We start from the raw sequence: 13,242 nt of genomic DNA on the forward strand, positions 1-13,242 counted from the left end.
TGACAAAACATATATATTTTGCTCTGTTGTCTTGACAGAATATTGAAAGTTTTGAGACTCTACTTGACAGCTAGATTTTGTGGTTGAGAGTTCATGTTGCTCTGACTCCTCTAGAGAGAAGAGAGACTATGTTGGAGTAACTCTGAGGAATGGTGCATGGCTGTAAGTGGGTGGTTTGGGCTGTGCAGTGTGGGAGGCCAGGCCCCAGTGCAAATTAAAGACTTCTCTGTGAAAGTCCCAGACTCAGCTACAGCAATATGTGTGTGTGTGTGTGTGTGTGTGTGTGTGTGTGTGTGTGTGTGTGTGTGTGTGTGTGTGTGTGTGTGTGTGTGTGTGTGTGTGTGTGTGTGTGTGTGTGTGAGTGACTGAGCCTGTGTGCAAGCAGCCTGCGGGGAAGAGACCCAGCCCTCCTTTTTTTTTTTTTTTTTTTTTTTTTTTTTAACCAGTCATTAAAAATAAGCCACAACTCACCCCTGGTACATACTGAGAGACAGCAGCGAGAGGGGGAGAAAGAATGCATCTCCTCTTTCTCCTCCCTTTCTCAAAGCTTTGCTGCTTCACTAACCAAGTAAAACAGAGAGGAAAGAGGAGGAGGGGAGAGGTTGTGTTCAAGGGGGACTGATTCCACTCAGAGAATTTTAAGACTCACCCTCAGACCCTTCCCCCGTGTAAAGAGTAGCTGGAGTTTTTTTTTTTTTTCTTTCTATCCAGGAGGAGAGAAAGAAAGAAAGACATGAATGGGGAAAGGAATGCAGGAGACAAATGAGGGCTCTCGGCAGGAGAGTGGGAATGTTGGAGAGACCATTGTTCCTCCCCCCACCACACAAGATTCTGCAGGTAGTGGATGTAAACACACAGGAAGGGAAGAGAGGTGTGAAAGGTCACACCTGAGAGACAGTCACAGCATCTGCTGCATCCTCACACATTTATATTGCTTTTTGCATTGCATGTCGCTTTGGAAACAGGCATACCAGGCCAGTGCCTATAGCTGCCATCTCATCTTTCCCTCCGCCCCCCTCCACCCTTTCAACAGGATGTATAGGGTCAGAGGGTCAGGACTGGAAACCACAAAAGACAGTATACACCAGTGTAGCCTGGTTCTTGTTCCAAATCCCCCCTTTAGCCTCTCTTGTACCTCCTGCCTTTCTTGTCTCCCCCTCTTTTCTTTCTCATGTTCCTATTCCTCTCTCTTAACTTTCCATCTCCCTCTCTCCTTTCTTCCTCCTCCCCCGCCTGCCTCTTTCCTCCTCTCCTATAGGAGACACACAGAAGGCCTGACTCTGGGTTTTGGGCCCAGATGGCTTTAGTGTGCCTCTGGCTGTGGATTAAGCCGCCAGTGTCTCCTTTCCCCTTCCATGTGCAAGTGGTCAGGACAAAGAAAGTCAAACAGGGGGGAAAGGGGAAAGGAATGCTAGGAAAAAAAAAAAAAAAAAAAAAAAAGGCCAGGACTGTGAAACAACACTGATGTTTCACAGCATTCCTGGAAGAGTAAACTCAAACACTTGTAGAAATAGTGCGGGCCAGCTTTCCTGTTACATTTTGTGCCCAGTCATTTTATGAATCAAGTTATGACATTTTTTTTTTTTTGCCTTTTGGAGTTAAACCCCAGAGAGCTTGTAGCTTGCAAACTACTTTTTTGTGAGCGGAAAGGAGAAGTGAACTTTTGACCACATTCTGCTGCATTTATATGTAAATAGCAGCTGCAGCCAGCAGTGATCCTTCATGTAATGACATGACATCGGCATTGTGTTTCAGCCTTCAAGGCTGATTCCTGTGTGTGTGTGTGTGTGTGTGTGTGTGTGTGTGTGTGTGTGTGTGTGTGTGTGTGTGTGTGTGTGTGTGTGTGTGTGTGTGTGTGTGTGTGTGTGTGTGTGTGTGTGTGTGTGTGTGTCTTTTCGTTATCCATGTGTTTGCCGTTTTTTGCCCCAGTGTCCATTCTTCCCCAGGTTGTTGGGTATGTTTTCCTGTACTTTTGCTGTTCAGTTCCAGTGGACAGTCCTTGTCTTTTATCAGAGAGCTTGTGTTTAGCACTTGGAGACAGTGTGGTGGCAACATTGCTCTGTTGTTGTGGGTATTTTTAGTTTCTCGGACACTGGGCTAAGTGGCCTGTGTTATCCACTTAGCAACACAAAATGCCAGCATTAAGACTCTGACCTCTTTACTTGAATCTGAGACTTGTGTAGTCAACCACAAACCAAGTTTCATCCAATGACTGACTGATTTCCCCCCCGCCCCCACTACATGATTTTGTTTTTAGGTATGCCAGACTTCTTCCAGTTGTTCATGCTGTCATTGCCTGCACATCTGATGTGTCACTCCCCGCACAGTGAGCCACCGGGCTCTTAAAGTTTCAGTTAGTCAGTGAGTGAGGCTGTGTGAAATGAGTGCAGTGAAAGCATGAAAGCATGCGTGAGATGTGTGGGCGTGTTAGCTTTAGTGTTAGGGCTAATGCTCAGGTTTATGCCCCACAAAGCAGCTGGAATGTACAAGAACTGAAGGAAGAACGGCATGGACAACTTACTCTCAGTCCTGTCCTCTTTTCCCCCTCCTGCTTTTCCTTCAGTTTGTCCTCCTTTTATCTCTCCTCCACTCCTCCACTTCTCCCCTTACAACATAAGGGGAGAAGTCTGTGACTGTGCTCTCTCTTTCACCCCCCCTGCAGGCGGGTCTTTTGGACAGAGACAAAAGACTGATATGTCTCCTCCTGGTTGTGGACTAGTCAGGGAAAGGCCCTTGCCAAGGAGGAGTGCAGAACAATGGAAGCAGCCTGGAGCTGTCACAGAGCACTTCTAATGAGAAACTGTCTCCATGTAAGAGAGGTCTTCAGGAGATTAGCCCACATGCTTCAGTACTGTACAGGGAGCAACTTTGAGATTGCATATTTATAGCAAATCTGGGATGATTGTACCTGACAGTGCAACAAATGTCATCTAGGTGGTATTTAGTGCTGACTCTGAAGATTACACTGTTGTTAGAGTAAAATGTTAGTTATTTTGAGATAATGTATGAATATAAAACAATCAGCTGCATATTTTAAGACTGATGTAACTTCTCCCCGCAAGCACACTCCAAGGCAGTAGGGACCTGAAATGAAAGGGTCCAAATGTGATCAGGAACAGACTGTTTTGAAAATGAACTCTCAATTTTTATTTCCCCGCCCCATTGATTTGTAACTCTCAGCATGTCTGTCCCTGCCTGTGACTGATTGACAGGGCGAGGAGAGCATCAAGCCATAAAGCAGGAATGCAGGTAACCAGGCTCTCTATTTGAACTTGGAGCACAGGAAAGTGGGTTAAGTGAAGTGAATCTATTGCCTAACAGAGAGCAGCTGCCTGCCAGATTCAGCAGTGGCTGACAGTTGTAAACACGCTCTTATCTAGTGATTCAGGAGACACAAGCCTGCCAGAGCAGTTACCTACTGTTGACAGTCAGGAAGGGCAAACGAAACGGCTCTGTTAAAAGCACTGTTGGTCTGAGGATACTAAAAGTATATTTAACAAATGCTTCCTGCTGGTTTGCATACTTGTGTCAAACAAAATGTAAAAACAGGAGGTATTACAGGATGTTTCCAGCACTCACGCATACTAAATATACTCCTTTAAAAGGCCCTCACAGACCACCACCTTCCACTCCTACTCACATGCACACACACGTCTCTCTCTCTCTCTCTCTCTCTCTCTCTCTCTCTCTCTCTCTCTCTCTCTCTCTCTCTCTCTCTCTCTCTCTCTCTCTCTCTCTCTCTCTCTCTCTCTCTCTCTCTCTCTCTCTCTCTCTCTCTCTCTCTCTCTCTCTCTCTCTCTCTCTCTCTCTCTCTCTCTCTCTCTCTCTCTCTCTCTCTCTCTCTCTCTCACACACACACACACACACACACACACACACACAGGCACACAGTGAGCTATTGTGTCTGAGAGTTCAGGCATCTGGAGAGCAGAAACCCTCTCTGGTGACCTCTGACCTCTGGTGACTGAGAGTTGGAGACTGACATGAAGGTCTCAGAGTGACTTTCAAGTGACTCAGAGGGCTGTCAGAGGGCTTTCAAAGGCCATTAAACGTTGTATGTTGTGTGCAGGGTTTGTTGTGTCTGCAGTGTTAGCTGATTAACATTGTTTTTTAGTTTTCACAGTAACTTAGAGTAGCCTTAGAGGCGATGTTGATTTGAGTAAATTAGAATTTATCGTGCCGCATTGTTGTTCACAGCAGCCGTGTAGTGTCACTCACACACAGGTATGAATGAACCTTTCAGGTCATTGTCATCCAATGACACTGTCCCAGAAACAGTGACAAGCCCTTCTGACAAGGATCCAAGAGAAACTGGTTAGGAGAGTTCAGCATTCAGCTGCACAAAGCCATCGCTTCAGGGCCTGAAACAGGATTGGATATTCATTTAGAGTGGAGCGGCCCTCTCTATGCTGATATTATATTTGAGTGTTTATTTGATTTTTAAGCTATTCTCTTCTCGCTGTGACCCATTATTCCTGCTGTGTTTTCTTGTTGGCTGCTCTTTAGGTGAATGTGAGTGCAGCTGCAGTGTAGTGTGCCCTGTCAAGGTAAACAAATGGCCAACAGAAGCTCCCCTCTACTGGCTGCTGGTAAACCGCCAGGCAGGCCTCCCGGCAAACTTCATGTTGCTGTGTATCACCATGGCGACGCTATCACAAAGGACTCCAGCTGGTTCTCTGTGCTTGTGTGTGTGTGTGTGTGTGTGTGTGTGTGTGTGTGTGTGTGTGTGTGTGTGTGTGTGTGTGTGTGTGTGTGTGTGTGTGTGTGTGTGTGTGTGTGTGTGTGCATGAGGTGGAGAGAGGCAGACAAATGGACAGAGGGAGCAGACGGGAGCCTGCCAGTAACTCTCTGATTCACCCCCCAGTCCCCCTCCTCCTCCTCCTCTTCCTCAGTCTTGTTCAGCTCTTCCTCTCTGTTAGCTATTCTCTGCCCTCTCCCCTCTGGCAGACCCTCATCCCCAACACAGTGCAGCTGGGCCCAGCTGTCAATGTTCCCCCATACCGACCGCCCCCCTGTCCTGGCCTTTGTATTTCTTTGCATGGTGGTGGATTTGCCCCTGCCCCCGCACGGGGGAGCCCGTTGGTGTTAGCAGGCCTCCTAAACCAAACCGTCTTCCCTTTGAAGTGGCCTATCAGACAGATATACAGATTGGAGATTACAAGGCAGCTGCCTGCCTTCAATCTGTCTCATAATATGAACACGGTGATTAACTAAAGGAAACTGCATACACCTATGCAGACACAGTAATGGGACAGCAGAGTCAAAAAGAAAAAAGAGGTGGCAAGTCTGTTTTTGTTCTGAAGGCTGGAGAAATGAATGGAGACTCTGCTTTGTCTCAGGGGAGGGAAGAAGGCTTTCTTTGATATTGTCCAGCCCAGGGGTGGTGAGAGTGCCCTGCCAAGAAGAACTGCTATTCACACCAACTTGTCGGCATGGGACTTTTGAAGCATTTGTCAAAAGGGGGATTTGGCCGAGAGCCACTGGAGTTTTGTCATTCACAAACTCCTCTCTTCTTTAGGATGACAATGCTCGCAGCAGGCTGCACCTATGTAAGGGAAAAGAGATGAAATTCCACAGCCCCATTTTCATTAAGTGAGGAAGTTGTTCCTCTTTTTTTTTTGTGCACACAAGAGAGTATGAACCATGTCTTTCTCTGTCTGTGATCAAAGCTGCATTAACCTGATATTATTCAGTGACAAAAAAAAAATGTTTCTGTGTGCTTGTCAGTGTTTATGTGTGGTTGGTGAGGAGTGTTTTCCACATTTCTTCTTAAGGGTTTGATGGACTTCCCTCTGTCCTTGACTGTCTCTGTGTGTGGGAGGTCTAGGGCATTGTAGCTGTCTAATGCTTTCATGGCTGCTAAAGGATCAAGCTATTTTCTTATCATTACTGTGGAAACTGGAAACTTGGCCTCTGTCTTATCAGGACAGTTGTTTCTTTCAGATGTTTTCTCCTCACTATTGTCTGACAGGCAAGAATGAGAGGATTCACTTATTTCATTTTACTAGAAGTTTTTGTGACTTTAAACTCACATCCAGGTCATTTTACTAAAGGTTTGATGACACATCTTCTCACACTCTTGCAAAAAAAAAAAAAAAAAACTCACTGGCATGGGCTGGGCTGGTTCATTGTTGACAACAGCTCCTGATGGATAGAGAGCATATCGCTGGCAGGAAGTCTGTGGTCTCCCTTGATGTGGAGAGCTTGAAACGTTAAGCTGGGCTGTGTCAATGTTATTTGTGTGCAGGCCTGCGTGCGCATGCATGTGTGCGTGGGCATGTCCTGACTCCGGAGCGTGTTTACTTAACTTGTCTTGGCATTCGAAACCCCTGTCATTCTCCTGTGTGCCCAGCTCTCACAGTGACAGCTAGGTGGGACACATCTCCTGTTTCATACGATGCTTTATCGAGCGGATGAAAACCCTCTTTAACCCTTCTGTGGGCCTGAGCGACTCACACACACACACACACACACACACACACACACACACACACACACACACACACACACACACACACACACACACACACACACACACACACACACACACACACACACATATACAGCCATCCGACATGCACAAACACACACGTGTGACTTTTAGATGACTTCAGGGGATAGAAGCTCTGAAAGGGGCTGACATTCTATCCTTTGAACCTCCACAGTTGATAGGGGCAGGACCTCGCCCTCTCCCTCTGTGTGAGTGCATGTGTGTGTTCACTGTGTGTTTTTTTGTTCTCTTGTGGGTTTGTACTCTGTGACCTTTCTAAAGATTAGCCCTGGATGTCCATCACGTTCCCCAGACATCTGTGAGAAGTGGAGACACTGGTGCATATTGAGACACTGGTGCATATCCTGGCATGCTATGATGATTTTTGCCTGTAATGGCTTTGGCGGTAATTCCTGCACATACATTACCTCTCAAAAGAAACACAGATGACATTTAGCTGTAAAAGGAAAAGCAGTAAGTCATCTCTTGTCTTTCTTGTGGTTTGTTACTCCATCATCAAAGAGACACTCACAAGCAGCCGTGATCTCATCTCAATGCAGCACTCATCCCATCTGAATACTTTCCAGCTTGTCAAAACCTGACTGAAATCTCATCTGGGATCATCCAATCGCTGCTCTTGAGGCTGGGGAGGAGGTGGGAGGCAGGCAGTGGATGACTCTGACAAACCCAGAAGGATGAAGTCAGCCCCCTTGTTCACCTCCAATATGTTAAGACCTCGCTGTAGCTGTCATTGAGATGGCAGGACACAAAGCAAACACGACCCCACTCTTGATAGTTTTAGACATGGCTGTGTGTGCTGGGTGTGGTTGGCAACAGTTGTCTGCTGCACACAGAGCCCCGAACTTGCCATGATAGGATGTTTGTCTTTTGTAGGGATTAAAGAGATCCAGGAAACCCGCTGTCCTAGTTTTTGCTGTAGAGCACAGGGAGAGCGACCTAGTTTTGTTTATAGCACCAGACCAGGAAGGAGATTCCAAGCCATAATGTAGTTAGGAGCTGGCTGTTTTTGTCTTTCTGTAGACAGGCTGTGCTTTTTTTGTTTTGTCTGCTGGCATGTTTCTGTAGACAGGCTTCTGACTCAGTTTGTGTGAGAGGTTCCATTGTCTGTGAACAACCTGTAGCTGTGACATGAGGGGGAGAGAGTGCTGACACAAGAAGGGAGTGTTACTTAGCAGAGCTGTGATGATTTTTTTTTAAATGTATTTGCTTAGATTTAATACAAAGCCTTCAGAGTGCATTGAGCTTTCCAGCTGATTTCTACAACATCATTTAACATCTGTGCATGATTATACGTGCAAACAACAGCAAGGCGCATAAGCAGTGCACAGCTTTATTCAGCACCATCAAATTGGTCTAGATGTGTACAGTCAATGTGTGGAGGGCTTAACCATCTAGATCAGTGGGTCAAGTGGCTGACATACTAATCCTATTACTAGACGTGGCACTGATTTGCCAAAGTTCACCCTAATCTACTGTCCATTTTGACTCCAACCCAAGGATCTAAGACCTCTGGGTAAACTGTCATTTCCTCTCAGGCAGTGATGTAGTTTATTTATTGTATATATACACCAAAAATGTTAAAATATGTAAATATATACATATATATATATATATATATATATATACAGTGCATTGTTTTTATCTACTGTAGTTACTAATATCCTTCATATATGCAGCACTTAATTCATTAAATGTCCATTCCAACAATTTGTTATTGATAGATTCAGAGGAGACAGACTGATATAATGACATATTCTTTCATTGTTATTCTGTCTTTCTCTGGCTCCTTTCTGCAGTGTCATCATGCATTACCACCTACAAAAAGACACCTCCCCCAGTCCCTCCACGAACCACCCCATCCAAACCCTTCATATCCATCACGGCCCAGAGCAGCACCGAGTCCGCCCAGGATGCCTACATGGACGGGGGCTCCGGCCCGCGAACAGGCATCAGCTCCCAGCAAGGCCTGTCCAACTCCACGGAGAGCATTGACAGCATGAAGGCCCTGACGGCGGCCATAGAAGCAGCTAACGCTCAGGTGCATGGCCCGGCCAGCCAGCACGTCACCAACAGCACGATCACCATCACTGCCACCGCCACCACCTCCGCCGTGGCACACGTCTCCGCTGACAGCAAGGCGCAGAGAGAAGCTCTTCGCAAGTGCCTCTCCATCGGGATCCAGGTTTGTTTTGGAGCCCAGGATTCATTCAAAAGTTCTGAGCTAAACCTCTGGCATGCAGCTTGACAGTGTCTCCCCTTCTCTTAGGTGGACCCAGAGGATGGAGAGCCGACAGAAGAACAGTCGAAATTCCAGTCTATAGGAATTCAGGTGGAGGATGAGCGATGGTGAGTAGAGACACACAAAGAGGGGACGAGCTTGTAAAAGCAAAGCTGGATAAGTCTGAGGGGAGGGAGGAGGCAGAGTTAGCAGGAACAGGATTTAGGGAGACAGAGAGAGGTTTGTAATGTGGACTACAAGCTTTCGCCCCCCCCCCCTGCACACTGCCTTGCCCGCAGCAGCTGTCCCCAGTTCAGGGAAGGTTGGCGTCAGAGCCCCCTCAGCCAGGGGGCCCCAAGTGACAGCTGGGCCAGAGGATGTGGTGCAGGGAGCCGGGAAGGTGGAGGGGGTGAGTTGACAGCCATCTGTTGCTCCAGTCATTGTGATTCAGGCTACTTTGAGGCTGTGTGTTTGTGGAGAGGGAGTGAGCGAGAGAGAAGAGGAGGAGGGAGTTTTATTGGGTTTGTTTAGTTCCAAGGGAGACTGCTGTGCTGTCAATGTCAGCTGCTCATTCTGCAACATGTTCCCAGTATGAGAAGAAGCAGCACAGTGTGCACATGGCTCATATTAGCTCATATTGCACCAGGCTTATCAAGGCCTCTGGTGGGACATTCAGGCATTTATGGCTTCTTTGTCGGCTTTCATTCACCCTGTGATTCACAGTGACCTTCTGTTTGTGAAGGGAAGCTGACCGATTTAGTCACAGTGCTGTTTTTTGCACCATCGTCAAGGTATGCCTCTGAAATTCAAACAGACATCAACTTTAATCAAAGGTCACAAACAGGGCTGAGTGGAGCATTTTAAAACACACACACACACACACACACACACACACACACACACACACACACACACACACACACACACACACACACACACACACACACACACACACACTTGTGTGCAGTGTCAGGGAATATGAGGGGATTTCTGAAAAGAGGAGGTTTCAGCTGATTGACCAAACTTTGAGTTCAATGAGTCGCCAAGCCAAATATTAACTCATGCAGACACCTTAGAGGCTTGGATGTTTTGCAGCACTGTAGCCTTTGCATTTCTTTGGTTAATGTTTAGAGTGGGTTGGACAATATTTTTGTTGGTGCATGCTTGATTGTTTACCTATTGGGCATGCCTCTGTATTGGTCTGTGTGTGTGTGTGTGTGTGTGTGTGTGTGTGTGTGTGTGTGTGTGTGTGTGTGTGTGTGTGTGTGTGTGTGTGTGTGTGTGTGTGTGTGCACCTGGGAGGTCTGGGCATACTGCTCCCTACATTAGATTCCCAGACAGTGAGAGTGCCAAACTCCTACAGCCTTGCTCCAGTGCCTGTGTGTGAGTGTCTGTGTGTTTATATGCAGCAGTCGTAGGTCATAACCTCTCCTCGCTGTTTGAGCTAGGATTAACTGAGAGGGAGTGGAAAAGAGCTGTAAAAGAGACAAACATAAGGAAACACATGTTGTGTTTGTCTTTACATAAACTTCTTCCTGTCCTGAAATGTTTCACGATAAAACTGATTTTTATTTATTGTGTCTTATTTATCTTTTATCTGTTGTCTCTATGAAAGCAAATGTGTAATTAAGACAATCGAAAGTATCTAATCAAACATCCAGCCAAATGCAAAACGGAAACTGTGATATACAAATGGAAAAGAATTTGGTGGGTTTTCTTTTTTTTTTAAGTATTCTGATTTTCATGGCTTTACAAGTTAAGGTTCGGGCTTGCTGGTCACCAGATGGCTTTGCAGTCACAGGAGAAATGGAACATAGCTCGTGGTCCTATAGTGACTAAATCATATGCACAAGCATCTTGAAAAGTCAACTTAAGTGACAACTAGACCTCCTGGCTTTTTAGTTTTTGACCTAACTGACTGAAGGTCAGAAAACAAGAAGCTTTGTCTGTAGATTCAATTTCTAAATGTCAGTTTGTGATGGCATGAAGAGCTGTGTGACTACTGTTTTCTGTCCTTCAGCATAACTGTTTCATGTTTTTTTTTTGCATTTCATTATAGATCCAAATAAGGCATGAGGTTATTTTCTTTTATTCATTACCACTTTAACATTTCCTCATATGATAGGAAATATTTGTAAAACTGAAAACCTGCAGGTAAAGAGGCGTTCTGAAAGCATCAGCATGTGGAATGCAGGACTCACCTCTGTGGTGATTTACAACTTTCTGTCACATTCATGCAATAAGAACATGGCCTTTCAGTATTTTTACTTGCTCCTGCATACCTTCCTCATATTTTAAAGTCTCTCTTCTCTCCCTCACATTGACTTTCTTCTTTAGATGCTCTTTTTTTTTTCTTCTTGTACTTTTGCGTCCTGTCTATTGATATGTCTGCCTATCTGTCTGGGCTGTGTTTGGCCTTGCCTGTCTCTGCCCCTGCAGGAAGTTGTTAGCAGCCTGATAGAAAGAAGGCTGAGGTCATTAGAACTGAACACCTGCTCGGAGGGGTTACACTTTAACTGCTCTTCACACACACTCACACACTCACACCCACCAGGCTGCTGGTATGTACACATAAAGCACATACCCACTCTGTTTGATCTACCCAATCGCCACTCCCCTTGTTCTTCCTCTTTTTTTTTTTCACTGAGGAGGAGAGATGAATGAGAAAAAGGGGACATATAGATGAATGGGTAGCGTTCAGGAGGAGTGTGCGTCCGGAGGAGATGGGGCTGAGGCAGAAGTGATGGAGCTGTGATCATTTGTGTATGTCATGCTGCAGGCAGGTCAAGCTGAGGTTGATGTGTGTGAGGACCTTGGGCATGTTTGGATCGGAGTACAGCTAACAGGCTAGCAATTCAGTCTCTTTTTTTCTTGGCTAAGTTGTAACTTCTTCCCAAACAGCAGTATACTGACAGCTGAACCAGTCAAACATGTAAACCATTACATGTCTAACAGTAAGATGAGGCATGTCTGGTATATCTGAATTCGAAAGTTTGCATGACAACATTTGTTAAGCTCACCTGGGCACTAAAGCGCTTTTATTTGCTCTTTGTTTAAAATTTTGAAGCCTTTTGTTCATGTGGGCTATTAATCAATCAGTCAAACTTTATTTGTGTAAAATACAGTGCAACACAAAGTCCTTTGAATTAAAAAAACAACAACATCTATTTATCAAGTGTATTGCTTGTTATTTGAAGTGCTATCCCGCTCGATCTTTGTAAGAGTTAATAAATAATGTGCTTTGAGTCTTGTACCACTTAAAGCTCTAATCTGGCAATGATTAGACCGCTGGCTCGTCCAATCACTGTGCGGTTAGCTGGCCAGTCTGTTCCCCCCTCGCCACCAGACACCCGTGTCCCTCCAGCGTCCCATTCATTACTGGGGTGGTGAGCTGTTCTATAGAACGTAGCCAACTGTGTGTGTGTGTGTGTGTGTGTGTGTGTGTGTGTGTGTGTGTGTGTGTGTGTGTGTGTGTGTGTGTGTGTGTGTGTGTTAATTTAATCTTTGCACGTGTGTGTGAGTGTGCCGATGTCTGCTGTTGCACATAGCGTGGAGGGACTTGGCAAAGGCTGCCCAGCAGCACACAAAGTCTCTGAGCCAAATACGCCATGGTACACCCAGCTGTAGAAAGGGGTCCCAGGTGTGTGTGTGTGTGTGTGTCTGTGTGTGTGTGTGTGTGTGTGCTTCTACTATTTGTGTATGTGCATCCGCGCCAAAGCAGAGCTTGTGGTGTGACAGACGATTGCACACCCTGTTGCTTCTGAATGAACCAGATGACAAAACACACACACACACACAAGACGTTCCACACTACAAAAGCTTTTCATCTCTATCAGAGATGAGATCGCTGTGATCATAATTTCTTTGGTGGCAGCACCTCCATGAACTGTATGTAAATAATATCACAATTACTGCTGGAAGGAAAACGCTAACAGAACTTAACTAACCTAACAGTACCTATATATTCTCCACCTAACCTTGCACCTTCACCTTCTCCTAGTTACCGCAGGATGACCCGCTCCAACAGTGTAACCACAGCTGTACAGGCGGACCTTGACAACCCTACAGATGTCCCAGAACTGCCGCCACGTCACTGTGCCACCATGCCGCGCCAGCATTCCCGCGACGCCGCCTCTTCCACTGTCAGCATCCAGGGCTCTGGGAACCACTACCACGCCTGTGCTGCAGAAGACTACGGGGAGGTGGGGTTTGACCCGTCCATCCTGCCCCCTCCGGACCCCTGGATGGACAGCGTACCCGAGCCAGAGGTGGAGTCTCTGGAGGCCATTGGACGATCGGTGTGCCCCCGTGACGGCCACTGGTTCCTCAAGTTGCTGCAGGCCGAGACAGACCGTATGGAGGGCTGGTGTAGACAGATGGAGCAGGACGAGACGGAAAACGAGCTGCCTGATGAGAGTGAGTTGAATCATCAGGTTTGAATGCCATGATATGAAGACAAGAAAGTCTGTTGTACAGTGTTATTAGTTATATTTTTCATCCTCCTCTCTTCTCC

General features: G+C 46.2%; 1 protein-coding gene across 4 annotated transcripts in view; it reads left to right on the plus strand.

Annotated features, from left to right (window-relative positions):
• The window catches only part of dlgap1b (discs, large (Drosophila) homolog-associated protein 1b), a 76,086-nt gene that overhangs the window by 56,652 nt on the left and 6,192 nt on the right, over positions 1-13,242 (plus strand). For all 4 annotated transcript variants that reach the window (XM_069703475.1, XM_069703478.1, XM_069703477.1 and 1 more), the window contains exons 7-9: positions 8,308-8,693; positions 8,778-8,857; positions 12,730-13,145. In XM_069703475.1, coding sequence (XP_069559576.1) covers positions 8,308-8,693; positions 8,778-8,857; positions 12,730-13,145 — 882 coding nt within the window. The remainder of the gene's footprint in view (positions 1-8,307; positions 8,694-8,777; positions 8,858-12,729; positions 13,146-13,242) is intronic.

This window comes from Brachyistius frenatus, unplaced genomic scaffold (assembly GCF_029030835.1).
Source record: "Brachyistius frenatus isolate BFR_SWC_R1_liver_20210118 unplaced genomic scaffold, ASM2903083v1 Contig_47, whole genome shotgun sequence".
Lineage (NCBI taxonomy): Eukaryota > Metazoa > Chordata > Actinopteri > Embiotocidae > Brachyistius > Brachyistius frenatus.